The 26666-nt window shown below is 49.1% G+C and overlaps 1 protein-coding gene and 1 long non-coding RNA gene across 3 annotated transcripts in view; one reads left to right on the top strand and one right to left on the bottom strand.

Annotated features, from left to right (window-relative positions):
* The window catches only part of LOC125947598 (uncharacterized), a 47246-nt gene extending 31213 nt beyond the window's left edge, over nt 1-16033 (top strand). The window contains exons 2-3 of the long non-coding RNA XR_007468428.1: nt 13845-13905; nt 15951-16033. This is a non-coding gene — a long non-coding RNA (uncharacterized LOC125947598). The remainder of the gene's footprint in view (nt 1-13844; nt 13906-15950) is intronic.
* Nucleotides 1-26666, bottom strand: part of LOC119460921 (glucose-6-phosphate 1-dehydrogenase-like) — a 61749-nt gene that overhangs the window by 28525 nt on the left and 6558 nt on the right. The window contains exon 1 of one of the 2 annotated variants that reach the window (XM_037722056.2): nt 7732-7844. The exons of the other annotated variant lie outside the window; for it this stretch is intronic. Coding sequence (XP_037577984.1) covers nt 7732-7752 — 21 coding nt within the window. The 5' untranslated portion in view covers nt 7753-7844. Of the gene's footprint in view, nt 1-7731; nt 7845-26666 lie in introns of those variants that run through there. 2 annotated transcript variants of the gene reach the window in all.

Here is a 26666-nt window from a genome sequence, read left to right as displayed (position 1 = left end):
TCGCGCGCTTTCGAAAGCTCGCACATACAGCATACGGCGCGCGGCGACGATTTTATCGCCCTTGGATACGGAAGCTCACGGCGGCGGCGACGGCAGAAATCCGCTTGGAGTGTCCACATAATCGCTATTGCAATAAAAAAAAGGAATAATACTTTTCATAGCGTGCAGTGTAATGACAAAAACTCGCAAACCTTGTGAATATACTATAGGATCGATGGTGAGAATGGCTGTTCATTATTCGAGAAGTATGCGATATTCTATTCGATATTCTATTCGATTCTGACATTTATTGGATTCGTATTCGATTCGGTCTCGGAAATTTACCATTCGCACAATCCTAACTAACTGAGTTGTAATGACGAGCAACCTGTATATATAGGTATGCAGTACATCATTCATTATGCCACTATATCCATAGAAACGTTTCGTTACCACGCAAAACCAGATTAATACCGGTCTTGGCGCTCCTCGAACCAGTCCTGTTACCATCTTGCCGATTCCACGAAAACACCGAAACATTTGCGATCCCGTGTGGGGCGGCGCCGTTGGTGGAAACGAGGTATTTATCGAGATATCGCGCGCGAAAGTCTACGGCAAACGAGCGCGCCTATATGTACTTAGGCACAAAGGTGTTTACGGCGAAGACAAAAAAAAAAAATACCAGAAAAAAAAATCGGCTGGATGTTTGAGCCACTCCGGCGGGTGTACGTAATTACGTATTACCTCGTCGTAGTCTTTCCTTTAGTCGTTGGAAGCAATAGAGGGGATAATTTGACCGTCAGCGCGTTCAGTGACCTACGTAGAAAGCCTGCGGCCGTCATAAATGAGCTCCTTGCGCGGAATATAAAGTCTTGAACCGATTCCCATCGCTGCTACGCGCTCTAACAGAGCTTGCACTCTGCTTCACTACGGCGGCATTCACATCTGTGACTGACACAGATGTGAATGCGTCCAAGTATACACGCGTCCAAGTTGGTCGCAAAGCGACTCTCGCAAATGGTCGCTTTGGTCGAAAAGCGACAATTTCGAGTCAGTCGCTCGCTGCTGTATGTTTTCAGCTCCTGCGACTGGAGCCGCAAAGCATGCCAAGAGAATCGGCGGCGTAGGAGCGTGGACGTCGAAATGCGCTGACGGTTATTTTACCTGGCGAGGGCGGTGTGAGTGAATGCGAACAAATCGTGAGAAGTTTCGGTGATGGCGACGGACAGGTATATTGCTCGCCGGTATGAACATCGGTCGCCGTTTCTTTTTATTTTATTTTATTTTATTTTTATTTTATTTATTTATTTATTTTTATTTTTTATTTTTTGTCGTCAGCGTCAGTCGGTCTTGCCACCTGTCAGTCGCTGGTGTGAATGCCGCCTTGACTCTGATGTGACTCTCTTTGTGAGCCCTCGCAACTCCTCGATAGAGTGCGTTTATTCTGATGCGGCACATGCAGAGCGAACGTGCAGTCGGCCACGAAAGTTTACGGGACACAGATTCCGCGGCACGTGAATTTCTGCTCTGTTAAGGCATGGCGCTCTACTTTAGTGGGCTTGCGTTGTAGTGCACGTTAAAGAACCCCAGGTGGTCAAAATTAATCCGGAGCCCTCCACTACGGCGTGCCTCATAATCAGAACTGGTTTTGGCACGTAAAACACCAGAAAGAAGACGTAGTTTATAGTGGATCACTGCGTATACTATATAGGTCGCCAAAAACTGCTATGTACACACAGAAACCTTGAATTACGTGTTCAAGGTTCGCGGCAAAAATGATGTGTCCCGTAAACATTTGTGACCCGCTGTACGTACGCTACCGGGGAGTGCGAGAATGCAGAGAGCGAGAGAGAGAGTTGAATATGAGACAAAGCTCTTGCAGCGTACTGCTTTGTGGAGTGATGGTTTCAAATTCACGACGTAAAACCGCTTTTTGACTGACGGACACCTTGGCTCTCGTATACGACTCGCCATTTTGATCGGCCTGCAGCGAATGAGCACTGAATGAGCAATGAACATTTACACATGCAGCATAGGCTCTGCGCTGGATGCGTCTGTGTGTGCGTTTGTATAAGCGCACTTACGAAGAAAGCACGGCGTTTCTGCAAAATAAAAGAAAGAAAGAAAGAAAGAAAGAAAGAAAGAAAGAAAGAAAGAAAGAAAGAAAGAAAGAAAGAAAGAAAGAAAGAAAGAAAGAAAGAAAGAAAGCCAAATGCTGCAGACCAATCACTTTATATGTGTAAATCATAATATGAGCGCTAAAATTGCGAAGTTGGAGGAGTTGGCTCGAAAATGCTCTGGGTTAACGCGGCGCACAATTCCTAGCAGGTCGGATATCTTCAGGCGTACATATAAGTACTCCCCTATTTCATGCACGAACCAGTTATCTGCGCGTGGCCAACCTCGAATGACTTATCTCGGCTCACCCAGTCTATAGCTAACTTTTCCTTCGTTTTCTCTTCCGCGTGCCGGCCAAGTTAAGATAAACTAGAGCTGCCCAGAGTCCGTAATATTACGCTGTAGGCCGTCCTTTCAACGCGCGTTCCATCGGCGATGCACCGCGTTGTCGTGGGCCAAACGAACAAGTTTCTTTTCGCTGCCAATGCATCGTTCTTGTGCGTGTATACACACGCTTGCGTGCCGCGTGTTATCGACTGCGAACGAGCACGCGCGTGAATAATTAACGGTCGTGAGCCTCATCCGGTGTCCTCGCCCCGTTTTTTAAACCCTTAGTTCTCGACAGGTCGCTTGTGCACTGCATCGCGAACTGAATCCATCGAACGGTTGCGTGTGTTGGCTAGCTGTTTTTTTGATCAAGGATGCGAAGTTGCGTTGCATAGTTCTATGACAAGATGCACTCGAAGAAAACACGATCACACACACGCCTATCATCTTGTGTGTGTGTGTGATCGTACGTGTTTTCCTTGCGTGTCTCCTGTTATAGAACTACGCGACGCAACTTCGCATCCGTGCATTGCGAACGCTGCGGACCCCTTCAGCCGACCTGGAATCACGTTCGCGGCGCGGCACGCAGTTGGAGACACGGAGAACAGCAGGGGTTGATCAAAATGAAATGAAGAACCCAATGTGCTTAGTTGATCAAGAGAATAAATCCTTATTAGCGACAGCGTGCTCAGCCCCATTCTTCATGCTGATCGGTCGTTCTCTCCCATCCTGCCTCATATTGCCATTGCCATTGGCTGCGACGCCACGTCACGAGTGCGCCTCGACGGAGCACAGCGGGCGAAACGGTACACCTTCTGATGCAATAGCGCGCCAGGTGTTGCGTGAGGGGAGAGTGCATCGCCGCGACGCCACGTCACCCTCGCCCTCGGAAGCCTGTGGTATTCACGCGTTCCATTTCCGGGCAAGCTCTCGCCTGCGTTCTAACTGCTCCTCGGTAAGGTCAAATCAAAACGCACCAAGCGTCTCAACGCGCTCGCTTGCCCGCGAGGAGTTCATAACTTTCGCATAATGCTTTCGTATTCAGAGCTCATAAGGAGTGCGTATAGGTGTCGTCGGATATTTATTTATTATTATTGTTGTTGTTGTTTTCGAAGTACCGTGACGTGAGACGTTCTGACCGGCGGCGGGGGGAAACAGAAAGAAGAAACGGACCACACGCGGTGTTAATTATATCTTGTTCCAACTCTGGATTCAGGTGGCTGGCCGACGTAAACGATCTTCCCCGTCTTTTCCTTGTTACCGTGCGCCGTGTGGAAGCGTAATAGCAGCAGAGTTTGATTCCCTTGTGTTTTTTTTTTTTTGACGTTTGTTAGTTGTCTGTCTGTTTCTTTGTAACACCCAAAACAATAGCATACACTGAACTGGTCCTCCAGCAATCTTTCAGAATGCACCTTGCTGCCTGCAGCAAAGGGACACCATATTTTGCTGATCCCGACCACAGTTGCGGAGTGGAGCTCTCCATTCCATTCCAACTCCATTCCGGAGGGTTATTTCCGTAATTCCACTCCTTTAAACTCCTCGGAGTTGGATATTCCCACTCCTGGAGTATAGGGTCGATCTGGTCCATTCCATTCCTCAATTCCAGCAACTAAAACGCTTTCTTTATATTGTTTATTACTTGCGATTGCGTGCCTATATAGCGACAAGATAAAAAAGAAAAGTTTATCGAAGTTTTAGAAACGTAATATATGATGTTACGTATACAATTTTTTTTTTTTCGCACAAGAACAAACACGCTTAGTGGCGAGTCTTTGGGGCGTTGTTGCCTGTAATCTCTCTCATTATTAATGATTCAAGTAAAGAAGCATTCAAAATAATTTATGACACCGTGACCTCCGTAGTGTGTGAGCGCAATTGGATGAGGACAAAAGCACGGCACGTAAAATTTAGGTGGTATAAAGTCCTCACTCAATGAGAATGCATGCTGTCGAAATGAGTTCAGAGCCGAAGAAATCGCTGAAGTCTGCTGCCTTATTTTGTTTCACATTTACTGTATATTAACAGGCACCATTCTTTTTTTCCAGCACAACTTTATGACCGCCTGCTATCGGGCCATATGGATACTCGACAGTGTGCGAGAACACATGTCGCGCATTTCCAAATCACCATGGACTCGATCGCGCATGGTGCAACCGTTTGCGACGTGGCCGCTTTTGGCCTGCATCCCTTTGTCGGACGACAAGCATGCTCTTGCTAAATCGAAGAATTCTTGGCAACTTAACTCATTTACTAAATGTTAGAGTGCAAAAAACTAAGGAGTTAGCTAACTTAACTCCTTATAGCCAAAATTTAATGAGTTATAGCTTTAACTAAAAGTTGCTAGCTTTAAATGCGATTCAACATTGTCGCGATGAAAGGTTTCCGGGTAATCAGAATTGTAGAGTGCGTAGAATACCGTGCTGTCTATGATTACTGCGGCAGAGGTAGTCACCTATAGGCACATATATACTGAAGAACCGTACTGGGTATAAAAATTGAGAAATGTAATAAATTGACCAAGTCAAGTTTAGTCTAATTATCAAATAATCTGACGGTTTTTGTAGTTTCGCTTAAATTCAACGTTTAGTGCTCCTGGACTATGTGCTCATTCCATTTCAACTCCATTCCGGAATCTCGCGCAGTTAGGTTAGGTTAGGCTAGGCTAGGCTAGACTATAGGCTAGGCTAGGCTAGGTTAGGTTAGGTTAGGTTAGGTTAGGTTATGCTAGGCTAGGCTAGGTTAGGTTTCCCATTCTAATCCAATTCCATCTGTCAAACTGACGTCATCGTTTCACGCATTCCCATTCCACTATTGGTGGGTGAACATGTGGAATGAGTCCGGAATCATTCCAGATATACAGAGTTCCCACTCCGCAACTGTGATATCAGCGTACGCGTTGTTTGTGCGCTTCTGCTGCAAGTGTAACGATTTCGATAGCTGAGAAATGGAGAGTTGTCTCGTGAGGACGGAAATGATGGCACGTGTACCAGACGGTGTGTCTATACACGTGCGATATGCGCGCGAACTGCTGTCCCGGATCACGGAGGGCCAGTACTCGCGCATGTGTACGCTTCTCGAGAAGCCTGTAGCATTACGAACGCGCTTTGAGAAGGGGTAAACCAGCTGGGGCTCAAAAGGAACAAGTCACCGTCTGCTGTGCTTAACTGCGCGCCGCAGATCAACGCCTGCGTGTGTGCGGATAGGCGAACATGACGCATCCATCTTGGAAGAATACGGTGAGGGTATCGATCTAGGACGAGGTTGAACAGCCGAACTGAAAAAAAAAAAAAAACAGCTATATAGGAACCAAGGAAGGCAGAAAAGGACGTCGCTCTCGCCCTGTCTGTCTTCCTTAGTCCTTTGTTCTTTCAGTACAGCTGCTTCAAACTCGCCTTATGCTATGAACAGCTCACTTAAATATTATTCTGAGGTATCCATGTTCGTGTATTTTAGCATTACATGTATGCGGTGCGGTTTACGGTCTCCCACTGCTGCCGGTTTTGAATTTTGTGGCCCTCGAAAGGAGCCGCCTTCGATATAATAGGTACGCTCTAATGTGCGGATCTGGATTTTCTGGCGTTCTATACAGCTGCAAGTGCTGACTGAAACAGTGTCAATGCACGCGCAGGTGTGTGGAAAGACGCAAGGCCCACCAACCACAAGTCAACTGCTGCAAAGCCTGGTGATTGTATATACACATACGAGCGTATATACCGGGGGAGGAAGGAATTCGCATGTTTTCCACACTCGTGTGTTCAATTTAACAGTGGAGCGCAGCGTAAAGTGTGAATTACACTTGTCCATATAGAGCGTTCACGATTTTCCACGCGAACGATGTCATACACATATCGGCCGCTTGTTCACTCTATAGACAAGTTCACTGTACGTATACGCGTATACGTATATCGCTTCATCAGCACTGGTCACACCACACCAGGCCGTAACAAAACGTGGGCAAAGATAACGCGAACGAATTTGTTAATGCATATTGCCGGCGTGGTTCAGGCACGCTATATAAGCGCTCTAAGGTACAACCGCACCTCACGTCGCAATGCTCGTGCTACATTCGCGGCCCGATAGCTTGCAGTTAACTATACACAGGTATTCAGACTTTTCTTTCTGTTTATATGTTTTTTTCGATGGTACAATTAACTACAGGTATGCAGACTTTTTTTTTTTTTTTGTCTTTCTTTCCTGTCCTCGGCGGCGGCTGTCCAGTGGAGGTGCGCTTTAGTCCACGCTTGCTGATCTCTCACCTTTTAGCGTTGCTAGCTGTTACTCCGGTTTCGGCTCGCTGAGAAGTGACCTCGAAGCGTTCGGGTGTCCAGTGGGCCGGCCCCTTAATGAGGCCTCTCCAAAGACTGTCCCTCCCCATAGCCTTCTCGCCTACGTGCCGCGACTAAATTGTCGTTTCTGATTGCTCCTCCTCTCCCACTCCTCCCTAGCTGTCGCGAATATCGCAAAGGTACTGACCCAAAAGCCGCTTACGTTTCACGCATCTATATAGAACGTCCGTGGAGTCGTGGTACATACGACAAAGAAAAAAAAAAGAAAGTGGGAAGACATCATATGTGTTTAAATAATAGTCGGGAACGTGAACGCTCAATGACTTCAGAGTGAAAAAAAAAAAATGAAAAAAAAGTGTTTACATTGCAACCTAAATCGTACATGGCAGGCGTAACATGTCAAGACGAAAGCTCACGTTGAAATTGGCAGCGTTACGCGGGAGAGATGAGGACTGCATTTAGGCAATATAAGCGTTAGATATATGAATTCAAGAACTTTCGCGTGTACGAACTTCGCCCTCTTATACGACCTCAGTGATACGACATTGGATTGGTATCAGTGGGAGCGGCACTTGGCGAGAGCCAATCATCACGCAACGCGCGTTCCCCCGTGTCAGAGCGTCGTCTATACTCAGACTCGAGCTCATCCTACAGCGCAGTCTTAAGCGCCTGAGCACGCCTCGTTGCTTAAACCGTAGCGCCACCAGCAATACACGTTCGAACAGTTTATATATATCCGCCTTCATCTGCTTGTCGTATACATATCCGTAAGCTTAAAAGCACTAGATTCAGATACCATACATCGACGGAAAGGGAAAACGCATATGTGTATCGGCTAAGGGCATGCAGTATTCAAAGGAACGACCGGAACCGTAACGCAATTACCTATACCGGAGCAAGCGAACAGCTATAGGTTGCGACAACAAGCAAAACGACACAACGGAATCCTGTTAACATGCATGCATATTGAAAGAGCGGGCCACATAAAAACAACACGCTTTGCACGGAGCGCAGGTCTTACCTGTCCCGTGGACTTCACCATATTTTTGGGGGCGGCCGGGGGTGCGCGCACCTGCTCCCGCGCGATGGGATCTGTTCTTTTTTTTTTCGGCGGAGCTTGAAGCAGAGAATCGCCGAGGCTTTGAGCGTGCTAGTCGGCTCCGGAGGAGTCACGCGACAAGTGAGCGTCTGTTTGGAATAGACGCTGCGGTTCTTTTTTTCTCGCCGGTGTGTCTTTGTGTCTTCTCCTTTCCTTCTATGCTGTTTGTGGTGGTGGTGGAGGTGGTGGTGCGACCGGCGGCGGAAGGCCCGGCCGTGAACAACGCACAGCGTGTGGTGTCTACGCACGTACGCACGCACGCACGCAAGCGCGTACGCGCACCTAGCTTCTTCGCGCGAGCTAGAAGCGAGGGAGGAGGGGGGAAGAGTCTTCGTGGACAGTGGCGCGAATGCTTTGGAGGAAAACCGGAGCGCGCGCGTCTTTTTCTGGGGAGAGAGAGAGAGAGAGAGGTGGGGGCGCATTTTCAGAAAGAGAAAAAGGAAATTTCGTCGGGACGCGCGGGTCGGGGAGAGACCTGAGCCCCACTTGGCTGGCGGTCGCCTGACAGTCCATGTACGCGTGCTGGACAGGGCTTCAGGGTGGCCGCTCGTTGCCTACGCGTGTATACAGCGTGATCCTTGGTGGCGCTAGGACCGTGTGAACCTTACATAAATATGCAAGGTTTCTTGTTGTATTACTGATTTCCTTTTACTTAATTTTTGTGGTTATCACATCTCTGAAACGACGGGAGGCCGCCATTCGGACGGACGGACGGACAGACAGATACGAGAAACTGAGGAAATTAATCACCAAGGACCTCGTGCTTGGCCTCCGCTACGGCCTCAGCTGGCAATAGAATGAACGCATGGGGGTGTGTACAATATAGTTAGGGTTCTTCGTTTTCTGGCTTTATATTTATTTAAATGATTGATTGATTGACTGATTGATTTGCTTCGTCACAGTACAGCGTAACAGGTGGTGGAGGGAAAAGCCGTTCAAACGACGGCTTGCGGGGTCCGAATTCGCCCCCTTTGTCAACAATGACTGCAGCTGAAAGACAGCACAATATCACAGCACTGTTTTTTAAGCATGAAATGCTTTAAGCTCCCTTTGTCGGCGACCTTCAAGTGACCTTGAGCCAAAAGCCAGAGCCGTTATCCGGGTACTCAAACCAGAACATCCGGGCATTGTTGCGAGAACAAAACGAGATCATCCGGGCAACCAGTCAGAAGTTAAGAAAATGTGGTCTCTGGTTCCCAACCCTTTGTACATGACCGCATTGCATACGCTAGTTACTGCCAGACCAAGTTACAAGAAACATTGCTTCCGAGTTATGCCTAATGTTTGTTCACAATATCACCGAGCTGTAACTTCTAGTACGGTGAAGTTTTATTTGTCATTTCCAATAGCGACGTTCAAAAGGCAGATACAGGGCACCATACACTTGAATGACTATCTTTTGGCGCTGAGACAGGGTTGCCTGTGCTCTTTTCAACGCTAGCGGTCCGCGAGTTCCGCGGCGCGGGTTTGCGCCGCCTCCTTCAACCAGTCACCATATTAATATTGTACTCACAAACTGCTGCTGATATTGTATACATGCCGCATCGATGCTGTAATTTTCATGTTAACATTGTACTCGCTAATTGATTCTGTACTTACACAACCTTTTTTGTAATGGATCCTAACTAGCCATATCGGCTATGGATCCAGATGCTGTCACAATCATTTTTGTATATCTTTTTAGTGCAATAAAACATTCTTGTTCTTCTTTCGAAGGAAAAACCCCTGTCGAAATACAGAGATTGAATAGTAGAATATAATACAATAAATAATGCAGAATAAATTCGGGCCCGGGGTAAAAATCGGGGATTTTGTAGTCTTGTGGCCCATAGTTCGTAATTTTTCTGGTAAGTTTCACAAACCATTTTGCAAATTACAAACGGTAAGTTACAAACGAGTTTTACTCATACAAACGGAAGCAGTACGTTGTTTTCTAGATCTTGAGCACGAACGTTCTATTTGGACGAGAGGAATCACTCACAGGAACACGCTATATATCAAACAGAGCTGCTCGCAAATAATGTCACGAATTAATGTCATCTCTACAAATTCTCGATAATTTTCAGGCTAATATTATTATTGCATTTGAAACAAACCACATAAAAAATAGCAAACGAAGGCGGGTTTGACGATCGATCCCTTGTTTATGCTTTGTTCTCGGCACTTTCTTGACAAACGAAAAAACGTTGTGCACGTGGGGCATGTTTTTCATCTTCCCTTGTTGACGCACATTATTGTAGGCAATGGAACCATTTCTGTGTCAACCTTAGACCTGTTTGGTTTTTCGTCCTCGTCTGTTTAACTGATTCCCAATGTACGCTCTTGTAGCAAAATTAATGAATTATCAGCTAGACGAATCAGCCACCCTTCGTCGAACGTATAACGTATCTGGGGAAAGATCATCTCGACGCCACAGCTATACCGTTAACAGGGCTGAGCAACGTCAGAGCTGCGTTAATTCGCCTCCTATGGCGACATTGCCGCCGTTCACACGTATGTGACGCGCGGGAAATGCGACGAAATGTCCTACTGTCCTATTCTTCGAAACGCGGCTACTTACAAAAAAGCAACACGCTTTCGTTCACTCAACGCCGACATGCGCTGAATGCATTATATATTTATATACGCCGGTTTTCGCGATTGTTATACAGAAACGAGCCACACATACCACATTTATGTATTAATAGTATTAATAGTATGATATATCATGACCACTTGCTCACAAGAGGTGCAGGCAGCGTTCATTATTTTTGTAACACCTGCATTTATTAGCATCCTTTACAAAAGAGGCAAACTTCTGGGAGAAATCGGGTTCAACCCGATTTTCGGAAATTTTATTCGGGGTTTAGAAATCGGGATTAATTTGGTTTTACCCGAAAACGAAGGACCATAATTGTATTGTGCACGGAACCGCATAACCGTAGGCCTGTTTCACCGTCATCGTTGTTACAACCTATGTCACGTGTCGTGATAAGAGGGCCAAACTACCACATAGTCGTACGTGTATTCGTTCACTATACCCTGTCGCGTGTATATGCTCATAGCCAAACACGTTTCAAACCCACTGTGCACCTCACTCTTCTGAGGCGTATACATTACAAGAGCCATATATACCGTGCGTAGGGTTACACCAACGCATATATTGTCACATATATGGAGCGACTTGCGGAGCGTTTGCTAAAGGTTGTATACCTCCTCTGTCCCTCTCATTCTCAGCTCCGTATTAGCGTATCAATCCTCGGGCAGATTGTTTCACTGTTCGTTGCCTGTGATATCGAGCGACCACGAAATGGCTTGTGGCATTTGGGGATTGAAAAGCTCGCCAGGCCCACCTTCAGCTGAAGGTCGATCGGCGGCACACCTCTCACTATAGTATATTTGTAGCGTTGATTGATACGGTGTGGACGAGTGGCAGTCAGTGTGACATGGATGTGAGCGTGCATACACGCTGACGTGTGCGTATACGCCAGCGGGCACATGTGTATTATATTTATAGCGTGCGAATATGAATTGCTGCATTATGAAAAACGTCACATATATTCGTGAGTGAAGTTGCGCGAAAAGTAAGAAGGGTTGCTTCGCAAGAAGTTTGCGAGGAGACATGGGCCATCTTCTAAAAAAAAGAAAAAAAAAAATGAGCGCTAGAATTGTTCGGGAGAGCAGATTTCAGTCGATCCTGATGTTGGGATATAAACGGGGGTGACCGGCACATTTGAACGACAAGCTTCGTTAGTTTGGCCCCTGGAATAGATATGGAGATTTTCTTTATCTTTTCTTTCTTTTTTTTTTTTAAGTCTGCACCGTAACGGCATCATCTCCGCGGTGAAGTCAGTGTAGTCAGGTGAAGTCACGGTGCCTTCTTCGCCGCGAACATTCTTGGCTACACTCACATATGCGTTCTTATTTTATGTATACTGGCAAAAGCGGCTGATGGAGTTCTGCACCCAATAGTTGCACTATATAGGGCTATATGTAGCCGAAGGCCCCATTACGGCGTCTCATCACAGTAAGTGTGCGGATGAAAGAAAGAAAGAAAGAAAGAAAGAAAGAAAGAAAGAAAGAAAGAAAGAAAAGAAAGGACGAAAGAAAGTCGTCGTCTGTTACGCGCGCCCGTCGCAGGATGCAACGCGCCCGGTGCGGCCTTCAAGTTCAAGGTCCCGTCTCCTCCCGGCCGGAATGTCCCGCAAAGAAATAACCCCAATTATCTCTGCCCACGTCACCATACTAGTCCGTTGGTGGCGAGATTTGTCCTTTTCCTCCGCCTTTGTTTCGGCACCACGTATACTATACGAAGCGACGTATATACTCTTCCTCGGCTCTCTGTAAGTGCCACGTCGGAACTCATTCTTTCCGCGATTATCCACGATGCTGCGGCACTGAATGCACCATTGTTTCGCGGTGCAAGGCCTGCCGTCGCCAACGGTGGAGGACGCGGTGTTTTTTAAAAGGGCTTTCCGCTAGCAGCGCAGCACGCCGCGGCTGAGAAAGTGGGTCATGTGAGGGAATGACCGAACGGGTTGTCACCACTTTTCTCGCGCACAGAGGCGTGCGTGGTCGTTTAGCCATGCCACTTGTGGTCGATGTCTCGAAACGCGCCACAGAACTTCGGTGGGTGGGCGCGTTTTAAGAGTGCCTAAAGAGGGGGGCGGGGGGGGGGGAGAGGGGGAGGGATTAGCGGGAAGAATGGCAAATGGTAATGCCGGAAAATTGGTTTAAACTGTTTTCTCTCGGCGCTAATGGGTAGTCATTATACGCTGTAGTTAAGACCAAGCACGGTGGTAACACATGACGCTTTCCTCGTATTCGGGAAGCTGCGCTGTATCGCTATGTATCGAAAAGCGCTTAACGGTATACGCACACGCGTGAAGATATACACGATCGCGAATGTCTAGATAAGTGGTCCCTAAGGTCACGTGCATCTCAGAGCTTGTATATCGTCCCTTGGTCAGTTGCAAACTACGATCGGAAAAAGTCAAGCATAGATTTAAAGATATCGCCTCTTCTTTCTATACTTTCTTCTACCTGCCCCCCCCTCCCTCCTTGAAATTTCTTTGTACCGGCATAACTAGCACATGACGATGTGCGAGGCCACACCCGCAGGCCAATTTGTCGTGGGGCACTCGCCTTCTCCATTGAACGTACTCATTTCTGTAACTGCGCTCACTTGAGCGCGTTACGTTATATAGAAATATAACGTAACGCGCGAACGCTGTACGCGTGCGCGCGTGCTTCCAGTCCAGCTGCGACTGTCCGTTCATTCACAAATGTTTCCGCGTAGTGCAGTCGGCGAGAAAAATACATCGCGGTTTATTTTTGTATAGTCGTGCAGGCTCCACAGCTCACCGAATGCGCCCTTCGCGGCCATGCTGCAAAGTACGAATGGTGTTCCGACGTTCTGGAGCTACAAAGCTGAGCGTTAGAGAGAGAAAGAGAGAGATTAAAATGTATAGTTGTGGCTGCAGGTGTTACCTTGTTTTGGGTGACATATATTATTTTGCTTACTGTAGCTTTTACATACTGACCTCCGCGTGGCGGCTTTTTGTACCTCTGTGTTTGTCTCGCCCACTTGGGGCTGAAGGGAGTGAAATATGTTTAAAATGGTGTTCCATTGTTTCCCTAGCCTGCGCACGCTGTCAAACTTTACCAGGTGCTACAGATCGAACGCCGCCTGACGTCATAGGTCCGGGGGCGCGCGCACTGAGCCTCGAAACTTTTGACGGTGACTGCCTTCTAATTCTAGTACGTGTGTGCATTGGTTGGCTTGCCAATTTGCACAAGCCCTTGCGGTCAACTACAATATATATATATATATATAGGTACTACATTAAGATCGTCACGCCTGTGATTCACAAAAGGCAAGCTCTACATAAAAAAACAAGAAAGAAAAAAAAAACGTCTAATGACTTTTTCCTTCGGCCGCTCACTTCCCAACTAGTGCAGTTTTGTTTCTTGATCCCGTTTGCGGTTGTCCTTGTCGTCTCAGGTTTCCGTTCTATTTCTTTCTTTTTCTTCATATTCTTCGCCACTGGACCCAGTTCGTGATTCCTGATCGCCATGGAACGGAAGAGACGTCGCTGGACCGCAAAGCCACGTCCGGTACGAAATCCGAGTCTGGTTTTGACAGTGCAAGGGCGTTTGTGTGTAGATAGATATTGTAGCATGGTCAGCAGCAGCAGCAGCAGCAGCACTGACGACCCAGCTCCGAGAACCACTTGCTACAAACGTATACGCGTATAGGGAGGTGCAGCTACGCAAAAAAAAAAAAAAAAAAAAAAAAAATCGCCGCCCCTTTCGTTCCGTGAAGATGGTCGAACAGCGAGGCTGTGTTAGTTACACCGAGTGTTACATGTGCATGTGTTGCACGTGATGCAATTGTGTAAATACAAGTAAACACAGATCTACATCAGGAACTTATATTGAAACGTTGCGAGGCGAGAAGAGGCAGCGACTTCCGACGCTACTCGACGAGTGTCCAGTTTTCTGGTCGAAACCTGCCTATATAGCCGCTGCCGGAGGCGTCGGCTGCAGTCACGGACACCGCGCGCGTTCGGCGCGAACGCAGGGAAACGCGGACGGCGTCGACAGCAGCTCTGCGAGTTGCCTCGTTGGTGTTCCTACATATTTGCGGTTTTCTCAGTGTGTTATACAACCAACGCTAACGCGAACTTCTCTCACACCCCACTCCTCCGTTGACCTACTCTTTTCCTACACCGCCATTGGTTGGCGCGCCTCACGCTCTCCCCCTCCAATGCGAGTATTGGACGGCGCCGCCGACTTACGTCAACCCCCTCCCCGTTCTCCTTTTCATCTGCACCCTCTCACAGCATTCTTACAGGGGAAAGGGGTCACTCCAACCCACTTTTCCCCTGTTGAGCTCTTCTCCTCTCCCGCTAGGTCACGTGGCCCCTTTTTGGCGAAGTCCGACAACGACGGCACATGGTTCGCATAAACAGCTTCTCTGTAAAATAGGCAGTTACCACGCACTGTGACAATCGATGTTACACGAAGCATTAATTGCAGGTAACTGGGTATCCGACATAGTTTGGGGTTTTGCAAAGCGTATACTATTGATGAGCCAACGCGTTTGTTGAAGGCGAGAAATCGTGCGTGCAACGCGAGCGTGCACGTGTGTGACGAAAGCAAGGCCGATACAGCACGACTACGACGGCGAGAACATGATGATTCGTTTCTCCGGCAAGGAAACCTTACAATATGTTCCGTTACGATCCGGGCAGATCTCGAAAGCGTTGCAACATTCTATCTTGCGTCTGTGACCTAATGGAAAATGGTGCGCGAGCACGTGCTCTCGCTTGTTTTAAGAGAAATGTTGAACGTCGCATAGCAGCAAACGCATTGAAATCACGTGACGCACGCGCGTGCCAATCGTGCTGGTTGGCGCCGGCACAAGTGAAGGAATAATTATAGGGTTTTACGTGCCAAAACCGCCATCTGATTCGCCGTAGTGGGGGACTCTGGAATAATTTGGACCACCTGGGGTTCTTTAACGTGCACCTAAATCTAAGTACATGGGTGTTTTCTGCATTTCGCCCTGCGAAGGGCGCGCCAGCCACAGGTGGTCGGAGAGTGGCGAGGTTGAGAGCTAGGGGGAGAACGCGCGCCGAACGACAGGTGGGTGGAGCCAAGGAGAGAGAGAGAGAGACGGTGGCGTTGCGGCGGCGTGACGCTTTCCGGGGGGGGGGGGGGGGGGGGGTTACTGAGCGGTGTAAAAGCGTGCACTGTCGGCGCAGAGCATACATATTATACAAAGAATGTTTCGCTTTAATAAGAAGATGCTTAGGTACATGCGGCACCTAGTGGTGCCAAAGACTTCGCGAATGTTTTGGCATGAGTCCGATGTATCGGAAATCCAGAGAGAGAGAGAGCGAGGGAGGTTAACTAGACTTTGTTCTGGTAGCTACCCTAACGTGGGAAGGAGGATGGGCCGGGAGTGATTGGAAATGAAGTTATCACCTGTAGTCGGCATGTGTCATCGTTTCGTTTACATTTTACAATACTCACTATGTAGACACCCTATGAGATGGAAAAGCTGACCGTTGCTTTTGCTGATAGTGTACGTTTATGGCATTCCATATTCGTCCTATGTGCAGGAAGTCTTACGCATCACTCTGTGTTACTTCCAGAAATGCTGCATCCTGCGTGACAACTTCTGGTCGTTGCCTCCTCATGCAACACTGATGGCGATTTAATAAAACGTGTCTCAGAAAAAACAAACAAAAAGAAAGGGGTGGGGCTCTGCACTGGCAGCATGGTTGCACTGCTGTTCATAGGAGATTCAATATGACTTTGAATGTTGGGATTATCCATCAACTAGGGAAATTTCTTCAGCGCGGAATCGTTTACGGGTAGAACCTGCGTGTGTGTAGTAGATTATCCATATATATATGGATAATCTACTATTACCTTAGAAGTGATTCGCCACTGAAATAACTGCTGATGCTTGCCCACAGACAAAAGAGCACACTTAGCAAAGATACGGCGCGAGACGCCTTAAGTTCGTCTTTGTTGCTTCCTTTTGAATTGCGTTCCTTCGCCTGTGTCTAATTTTGTATACGATCACCGATTGCCTGAAAGGAAGGGCTCATGCGTGCACCATCAGTTTGCCGCCACGACGTTCAAGCGAACCCGCCCTGCTGGCCGATGCAATTCTTAACCTGCTATCTGCGTCTCCATCACGCGCGTCGTATACGAATGCATCATTACCGCGACGTCTTCCGTATATGGCGGGAAGGAAACGGGCAAGAAAAAAAAAAAAAAAACACGCAGTTATGATGCAATATTCGTAACTCGGTTTGCGTGCACGTGGACTTCCTCTTGTATTAATTCAAAGAGCAGGGTGCGCGGCAGGACTTCCTCTGCGCTGTAGGTATTGTTGAAGCAACTTGGTCAAGCTGTGGCTGTAAAAGAAACGGTACGAACCTGTATAGCGGAGACCTCAGAGCAGGCATGCCCCTTCTTACGCCATATGACTCTTCATTCAAACTGTACCATCCATACAATGACTCTGATGACGTAGTCTCTTTTGTTCACTGATGCCCATACAAGGTGTCCCAGCTATCACGCAGCACGATTTAAAAAAAGAGGAACGGCGTTACGCGAAGCAAACCTATAGTGCGTATTGTTTCCAGTACAGTGAAGTATCCGCCAGTAATTTTTTCGTTGCAGAGATTTAATTAGGTAATTGTAATTCATTATCTAACTCGACGCCCGCGAATACACGCAGAATTGCCGCACGACTGGCCGCTCGAGGCACTTTGCGTCTATTCGCGGGCAGCTTTCACACCCGGAAAAACACCTTTATGTAGCACGTATTGAGCAACCGAAAGCTGTATCGGGAGTTTTTCATGGTGCTCTATATATACAATTTTCTCTTTGACACTTTGATAATTAGGACAGTACTTTTCGAGTTAGAAAATAATTACAATTACCTAATTAAATCTCTGTGACGAAAAAATTACTGGCGGCTACTCTGCTGTACTGGAAACAATTCGCACCAGGTTTGCTTCGCGTAACGCCGTTCCTCTTTCTTTAAATCATGCTGCGTGATAGATGGGACACCCTGTATATACATACATTGTTCAGATTATTGCAGCAAGATATATTAACCGGGGATTAAGCTGCTTAACTAGGTAATAAGTGCAATGGATTCGAATTCGCTCATAGGCGAAGAGCAGCTTTCTCAGTGCGTCCAAAGACATTGCAGGTTGATATGACGTATGTCGTTCCTCGTGTCTTTCGTCCGCGCGGGTCGCGAAAGAATATATTATGCGGCGAAATTACACCCTTTTTGCGAACAGCACGAATCGTATAAGAACGCTGGAAAGAACGCAGAGCAGCGCTGGTCTGGACAGCGCTGGTCTGGACAGCGCTTGGACAAACCTATAGTATATGTTACTTGTGTTCACACAAAGAAATACTGTTCATCTATAGTGTTTCTATAGCAACATGTATACATAAAAACTCCGTTCCAAAAGGTGAACGTTTACTATAACTCGTCTTCTCGCCGTCCTAGTTATAGAAGCCCCAAAGCCCTCCAGCACGACACACTGCTCTGCGTGACACCGCTGGCGTGATCGAAAAGGTCGCGTGTTCGAAAATCGAAATCGTTTATCGCAAAGTATACCTGTACCTGTACAGCATCTCATTCATTCACGATACATTACACGCAGCCGTATGCAAGGCATAAGGCACCAGCCTTCAATCATAGCAGCACGGGTCATTTGCGCGCGCTGTCCACGTGTGCAGTACGACAGTATATACGGAAGAAGGAAACGCCGCGCCGAACGCACGCTATAGGACCCAAGCGCGCGACACGGCGGTTCGTCTAAAATACATCTTATTTTGCTCTCATCTCGTCCCCGCCCACTCGAGAACTCTGCCAAGGCCAAACATCACCCGAGAAACGCGTATACATAGAACTCGCTCGTGCACCTGCTCGCCCTTACAGGCACGATCGTTCGCGGCTGCGAAGTTACTGGCGGCAAATCCGTGCAACGTTACGGCAGCGGGTTTCAGACAGATATAGGGAAAGCAAGCGTGCGCCACAGTATGTTGCGCGGCGCGCCCGCCGCGATGGCCCCCTCACAATGGAGTCATTCTGTTGTGGACTGCATGGACAGATCTTATCCTGTTCTGGACAGAGGTACAGATAAACTCCATCTACTGGTTCCTGCTGGGGGACAGGACAGATGAAGTCCTTCTACATATGTATACAGGCAGATGGAGTCATACTGTGGACCAGACAGATGGTCTATCTGCTATGGACAGAAGGAGATATGAAGTATTTCTACTGTGGACTGGACAGATGGAGAATGAGAAGTATGCAGCCCTTCTGTGGTGGACAGAATGACTGTGCCGTCGTCCTTTGTGATCCCTTCTCTGTCCTCGTTATCCGCGTTGGCACCAGATGGCACTCGACTGAAACTGGCCGATTGGAAATGTAACCTGACCAATGAATAGACCAAACGCGAGGTTTTACGTCGCTATGACGTCTCGCAACTTCCGCAAGACTGCGCGGTATTAGTATAAGAGGATGGATACTCTTTCTCCTTCTTGTTCTTTATTGCGACAAGGCTCGTCTCGTTGTTTATGGAGGGTCCTCGCTGCCTGCTCATATGCGTAACCAAGCCGCTCCAGCGAAACGCCACTACATAGATACCAAACGATCGAGCCGATCGACCGACCTGTATACACGAAGAATTGGCAATCAATGAAAGGCGTTGCCCCAATGCCGAGATCTGGCGCCGATACGCGTGTTTATTTCTTGCTGTTCCCCAACCTGTGTGTGGGCAGACTGCGTGTCTCCTCCTCACAGGAGCTGGCAGCAGTTCCGAGTTGTCCAGGCGCAGCGCGCTCACGCAAGACTGCATCGGCAATTAACCGCACGAGTGCCTGAATCGACAAAGAGAAAGGGTGGTTCTGATTGCTACATGCAGAGGGCGGGAACGGACACCTCGAAACATGCTCTTCCAATAAGAATAATAATAATAAAGACATCGACCGACGTGACTCAGTGAACCTGCGCTCCAAGAAACTTCCGGTTGCGAGTCCTGTCACTGTATATACAGCGTGTCCCAACTGTATATCATGCACCAAGATTTAAAAATATGCAAATGCCACGTAGCTGGACAGAACCAAGGTAATGCTGTTTGCCGTCGCTTGGAGATTCTCAGATTATTTTTTTACATTCTGCCTAATTGCATAATTAGTCTTAATTGATTAATCAACTTCTCAAACATTATAATTAGATGAAAAGTGGGAATGAGAAAATTGTTGAGCAACATGAAAAAACTCTCGATACATATTTCTGTTGCCCAATATACTTGCTACATACAAGTGTTTTCCGAGCGTGAAAGGAGCTGGCGAATACACGCAAAGTGCTTCGAGCGGCCAGTCGCGCGGTAATTTTGCGTGAATTAATTGAGGCTAATATAGCGGTGGCGCGTGCCTCAATACAAAGGGTTCATATACCTAAACCAGTTATAGTTTACTATAATATCGACAATTTGCCTCTCGAAAAGGATGAGTATAGAGTCGCCCCGCGATGGCCTCGTTTTGCACGAGTTGTTGGTCAACGCTGCCGTTCCGCTTGTAAATGTACCATCAGCCCCGAGAACGACCTACAGGGGCGCTGCGAGCGCCGCTCGCGTGACGTCAGGGCACGGACTCGCGCCTGTTATCTGCTGCCGTTCGGGCGCTGTCCGGGCGGCGTATTTCTATTTCAGCCCCCGTACGGGCGCCTTCTGCAGTGTTTCCGTTTGTTCGCTGTCGTTCCCTGGGCTTGTATACTTATGACGGTCATGTCAAATACATTTTACGACGTCTTCATTCGCGCAAACTTATTCAAAGAGCTAATTTCCTAGACGACAATTTATTTCTCAAGGGCAACGCTGCAGTGACAGCCGAAGGAGCTCCTACCAGCCCATTGCGTGTCTTTCATGCGCGGATCTTTGCAGACTGAGGGACTAATAAAAAAGCATAAATAGCACGTGACTAATAAAAGCATAAACGCATTGTACTGAAGGGACTGGGCCATGGTGCTGGTGAAGGAAGAAGAAGACAAGCAACGCTTGCTCGCCCGCTTCGCCATAGCTCCCTTTTGACTTGTTTCAGTCTGCCGTTCTAACGCCAGATCGAGTGTTGCAAGGAAAACATCCCCATTGCATCTGGTGGAGGCGCTGGGTTTCTCTTCCACATCCTGGAACTCCGCAGTCGGACGCTACCAAGAGCTCCTGCGATGAATGATCCCGGACCGTCCCAGGCTGCTGCTCCCGTACCCCCGACCATTGTCTGCCCTGGCGTCGTCCGGCAGCGTGATCCTGCTATCTTTAGCGGAGCAGAGGACCTCGACGTCGAGGACTGGCTCGCCGAATACGCCCGTGTGAGCGCATATAATAAGTGGTCCGACCGCGACAAGCTCACTAATGTAGGCTTTTATTTGACGGGCGTGGCAAACCTCTGGTTCAGAAATCATGAAACCAGTTTTACCACCTGGTCCGCTTTTGCAAGCACTTTGACTGAGGTTTTCGGCCGTCCCGCCGTTCGCCGCCTTCGTGCTGAGCAGCGATTGCGTGGTCGCGTTCAACGCACTGACGAGAGCTTTACCAGCTACATTGAAGACGTGCTCTCGCTCTGCCGGCGCGTCAACTCATCCATGGACGAAGCTGACAAGATCAAGCACGTCATGAAAGGCGTCGATGACCACGCCTTCCAGATGCTCGTCGCCAAGAGTCCCCAGACCGTTGCCGAGGTAATTCAGCTCTGTCAGGAGTACGACGAGCTGCGCAAGCAGCGTGCCACAACACGTTGTGCTGCTCAGCAGGATACCGCGGATCTCGCTCCCTTGGATTTTAGCCGCGACGCTGCCGACATTTCTGCTTTAATGCCGCAAATACAGCAGTTCATCCGCCAGGAAGTCGCGCGGCAACTGTCTCTGGCGCCTAGCCCTCCTGAGCCGGTGACTTCCTTGGCTCCTTCGCTTCGTCAGGTGCTTCAAACGCAAGTTGCTGAGGCGCTACCAGCTGCCCCTCATCCGCAGCCCGTTGTTGGACCACTGACGTACGCTAACGTTGTCGCCCGGCCTTATGCTCCTCCGGCTCCTGACGCCTACCGGACCACCGGAAATTTCCATGTGCCGCCACCACCTTCACGCCCGGTTCCCGTTCCTTACTCGGCCGCTGGAGCCCCAGTCGTCAACCCATGGCGCACACCTGATAACCGGCCAATATGCTATTCCTGTGGTTTCCCGGGCCACGTAGCACGATTCTGCCGCCGTCGCATCTACCGTTTCCCTGACAGTGCGAGCGCCTCCGGCTACATGCCTGCTCGACTTCCGCGTCATGATGTGTCTCATCTTCCTCCGGACTCGTCTTCTAGTCGCCGCCCCTTCGATTCACGCCGGTCGCCCTCCCCACGTCGTCGATCCCTTTCCCCCATGGTTCGTCGACTCAGTCCTGCCCGCGAGGAAAACTAACAGTCGCAGTTCCCGAGGCAGGAACTGCGTTTACGTCGAACATTTCAAGGCCTCATTTTTCTCCTGCGAACGAAATTGAACTGTCCGTCGATGGCGTCACCGTACACGCACTTATTGACACCGGAGCCGCCGTTTCTGTTATTAGTCAAAAGTTTTGCCGCCATTTGAACAAAGTGACCACCCCACTGACTTATCTATCGCTGCGTACGGCAACATCGCATTGCATTCAGCCCTCAGCATCCTGCACAGCTCGGGTCGTCATTCAAGGCGTTTTGTATGTTGTCGAATTTGTCGTTCTATCCCGTTCCTCGCACGACGTCATTCTTGGATGGAACTTCCTATCTCTGAACCAAGCTGTTGTTGACTGCGCTCGTGCCGAACTTACGTTATCAGTGCCGTGCTTTGAGCCTGACGACCACCATTCTACTAAAGTTGTTGCTGCCACGGACATCGACATCGCACCTTTCTCAGCCGCTCTGGTTCCTGTGTCGTGTGACTCTGTCGCGAACTCATCTGTTTTGTTTACGCCGTCAGCCTCTTGTGCGAGCCGTCGGAACCTTCTGCTTCCTTTTGCTATCGTCACTTTTTGCGGCGGTTCTGCTGCCCTTTACGTGTGCAATCCCTCCGCGTGCCCTTCATCCATACTCCGCGGCGAGTGCTTGGGGAGCTCTGAATATTTCGACTGCACCCTCCCAGCCACCATGTTTGACGATGCGGCACCACTTCCGCTTTGCGCCGTCACTCCTCCTGGCGCAACCGATGCCCCTGTGGACGTCTTTGCTCATGCCGTCGACTCGGCACTCACACCTGTCCAGCACGAGGAAATTATCCAGCTCCTCCAGCGTTTTCGGGCCTCCTTCGACATTGGCCAACCGTCTTTGGGTCGAGCGTCAGCAGTCGTTCACCATATCGACACCGGTCAACAAACCCCTTTGCGCCAGCGTCCGTATCGTGTGTCGGTCGCTGAACGCCGGATCATCGACCAGCAGGTTGACGACATGCTGCAGCGTGGCATCATCCAGCCCTTTAACAGTCCCTGGGCATCTCCGGTTGTCCTCGTTAAAAAGAAAGACGGCTCCATAAGGTTCTGCGTCGACTATCGCCGCCTTAACCGCATAACGCGCAAAGATGTCTACCCTCTGCCGCGCATCGACGATGCCTTGGACAGCCTACAGGGTGCGGAATTCTTTTCTTCACTGGATCTGCGCTCCGGGTACTGGCAAGTGCCGATGGCAGAGGCCGATCGCCAAAAGACAGCCTTTGTAACACCTGATGGCCTATATGAATTCACCGTCATGCCCTTTGGCCTCTGCAACGCGCCTGCCACTTTCGAACGAATGATGGACACCATTCTCCGAGGCCTGAAGTGGAACACGTGCCTTTGCTACTTAGATGACATTGTAGTTTTTTCTACCGACTTTGCATCACACCTCAGCCGCCTCGAGCAAGTCCTTGCGTGCCTCACCGCTGCAGGACTGCAGCTAAATTTGAAGAAATGCCACTTCGGCGCTCGCAAGCTTACTATCCTCGGTCATGTGGTCTCAAAAGACGGCATCCTCCCGGACCCTACGAAACTTAGTGCTGTATCCGCGTTCCCCAAACCAACTACCCTGAAAGAGCTTCGCAGCTTCATCGGCTTATGCTCCTATTTCCGCCGCTTCGTCCGCAATTTTGCCTCCATAATCGCCCCCTTGACCGCGCTTCTTACCGGCCGTTCCGAGCTACCGGACTGGTCCCCGGCATGTGACGACGCATTTCAAGAATTGCGCCGCCTTCTCACTTCACCGCCAGTACTGCGCCACTTCGATCCCTCTGCTCCAACTGAGATTCACACGGACGCTAGTGGTGTCGGGCTAGGTGCTGTTCTTGCACAGCGCAAGAATGGCTTCGATGAGTACGTCGTAGCGTATGCCAGCCGCACCCTTACCAAAGCTGAGGCGAACTACTCCGTTACTGAAAAGGAATGTTTGGCCATTATTTGGGCTATCGCAAAATTTCGACCTTACGTGTATGGGCGCCCTTTTGACATCGTGACCGACCATCATGCCCTATGCTGGTTGTCTTCGCTCAAAGATCCAACTGGTCGGCTCGCTCGTTGGGCATTACGCCTACAAGAATACGACATCCGTGTTGTTTATCGCTCCGGCCGCAAGCATTCAGACGCAGACGCTCTTTCCCGGTCACCCCTGTCACCTGATCCTATCTGCTCGTCGATTTCCGCCTGCGGTGCCTTCGCCCTCAACATTTCCGACATGCCATCAGAGCAGCGCAAGGACCCATGGATCTGTTCGCTTCTCGACTTCCTGTCTAGCCGGTCGCCAGCGCCGATCTCTCGGACGCTCCGTCGCCAAGCCACGCACTTTATTATTCGGGATCACCTCCTCTACCGGCGCAACTACAACTCCAGCGGTCGCAAGTGGTTGCTTGTTATTCCCCGACATCTCCGCTCCGACATCTGCGCCACGTTCCACGATGACCCACAATGCGGCCACGCTGGGGTATTGAAGACATACTCTCGCCTCCAGGTTCGGTACTATTGGCGCGGTATGTATCGTTTCGTTCGCCAGTATGTCCGGTCATGCCCCCTGTGCCAACGCCGCAAGACGCCTCCTAAACTTGCTGCCGGTCCCTTGCAGCCTTTACCATGCCCCGCTCGAGCGTTCGACCGCGTCGGCGTTGACCTATACGGTCCGCTTCCCAGCACTCCCAGCGGCAACCGCTGGGTTATTGTTGCTATCGACCACCTTACGCGGTACGCTGAAACTTCAGCCCTGTCATCTGCCACGGCAAAAGACGTTGCTCGTTTTATCCTTCAGAACCTGGTATTACGGCATGGAGCACCTCGAGAATTACTGAGCGACCGCGGTCGCGTTTTCCTCTCTGACGCCATTCCAGCGTTGCTAAAGGAGTGTCGCATCATTCACCGCACTACCACGGCATACCATCCCCAAACTAATGGCATGACAGAGCGTTTTAATCGCACCCTTGGCGACATGTTGGCCATGTCTGTTTCCTCTGACCACTCGAATTGGGATCGGATTCTGCCTTTCGTAACGTACGCATATAATACTGCAACGCAAAGCACCACTGGATTTTCACCTTTCTTTCTTCTTTACGGACACGAACCTTCCTGCACAATGGACACAATTCTACCCTACCGGCCGGATGCTTCGGAGTCGACGACTGTTTCACGAGCGGCTGCATACGCGGAAGAATGTCGCCAGCTCGCTCGCTCGTTCACATCCCAGGACCAGTGGCGCCAAAAGCATCGCCACGACACGTCCACTACAGCTACGTCCTTTACTCCCGGCTCGCTGGTCTGGTTGTGGGTGCCGTCTACTCCACCGGGCCTTTCCTCCAAACTGCATTCCAAGTACCATGGTCCCTATCGGGTACTGCGACAAACATCCGCAGTCAACTACCTCATCGAGCCGAAGGACGCGTCTTCCGACCAGCGTCGTCGCGGCCAGGAAATTGTCCACGTCTCCCGCCTAAAGCAGTGCCACGACCCCCCTGTCTTCTCCTGCCCCTAGGTCGCCAGGATGGCTCCTCTTTTGGTGGGGAGTGATTGTACTGAAGGGACTGGGCCATGGTGCTGGTGAAGGAAGAAGAAGACAAGCAACGCTTGCTCGCCCGCTTCGCCATAGCTCCCTTTTGACTTGTTTCAGTCTGCCGTTCTAACGCCAGATCGAGTGTTGCAAGGAAAACATCCCCATTGCAGCATAAACATAACACATAAGAATCCAGTTAGGATAGCATACCTGCAGTGGGGCAACGAGCGTGTCACTATGTCTGTTACATATGACTGGTACATTTACCTTGATTTTAACCCATTAAAACGTGTTTGCTTATGACGAGTAGCTCATGGTATAATATCTAATTTTTCATTTCTTCACAGAAACGCTCGGCAGTAACTCGAGGACCTGACAGGGCAATTTAGATTCAACCAGCACTACTTGTTCTCTTGTTCCTTTAACTGCTTCTCAAAATTAGGCCGTTCTTCACCGCTTAATTTCAAGTGGCGGTAATTTGAAGTAAAGCTAATTGAGGTTTACAGCTATTTGCAGAACACGCAAAGGAATGTACCAATATTTATTCACTGTTCCGTGCTACACGTTCAAATGACTTGTGCAATTTACTGCTGCTTGTTTCTTGAGGAACAGACATCACGAATCTGTTTGGCGAACTGACACAGGCTGCTCGGCCAAAATTTTTTAGTGAAATATGCCTTTTGGACCGTATGGCTGCAGCTAGAAAGAAGCCGAAGCCTCATTCATTAGCAGTATGAGGCTTATTGAAGATATGATTATTCCCCTGTGGAGGTAAAAAAAAAAGTGAATTCATTTGAGGCTTGTGGTGTCTTCTCTATGAGGCGGGCATGTGAGGTTCTCTTTTATGTACTCATGAAGCGAATAGTTCTCAGTCTGGTGCAGTTAGGCAACGCAGGATCGAGACATGGTGAGGCAGAAGGCGTTCGAATTTTCCTCTTCAGCGAAGCCTAAGCTGCACTGTGTAGCTTCGAGTATAACTTAGGCAATACAATTGGCGCTTAAAGAACTGCTTCATGGTTTCAATTCGAAGTTGTAGCAAACTGATGGGTTTCGCGAAAAATGCGTGCCTCGCCATAACCACAGTCGCTTGATTTAGTTGCGTAAGTGCTGTGCCATGATGTCGATAAAGGCATCATGGATAAAGGTCACTATGAAACATATTATCGCGTGCAATTGATAGGCTCTCGATCTTAACCACGAAACTGTTCTTTCGGGTGATTGCTGTTATGGTATTCGTGAAATATATGCATACTATACGTGACGCGCCATCGTGTTAACAGCCATGAGCAATGCGTTTTCTGGGTGCCTGTTTCAGA

The sequence above is a fragment of the Dermacentor silvarum genome, chromosome 8 (genome assembly GCF_013339745.2).
Source record: "Dermacentor silvarum isolate Dsil-2018 chromosome 8, BIME_Dsil_1.4, whole genome shotgun sequence".
NCBI lineage: Eukaryota > Metazoa > Arthropoda > Arachnida > Ixodida > Ixodidae > Dermacentor > Dermacentor silvarum.
Note: the sequence above shows the minus strand (reverse complement) of the source record. Positions and strands in the feature narration are given on the sequence as shown.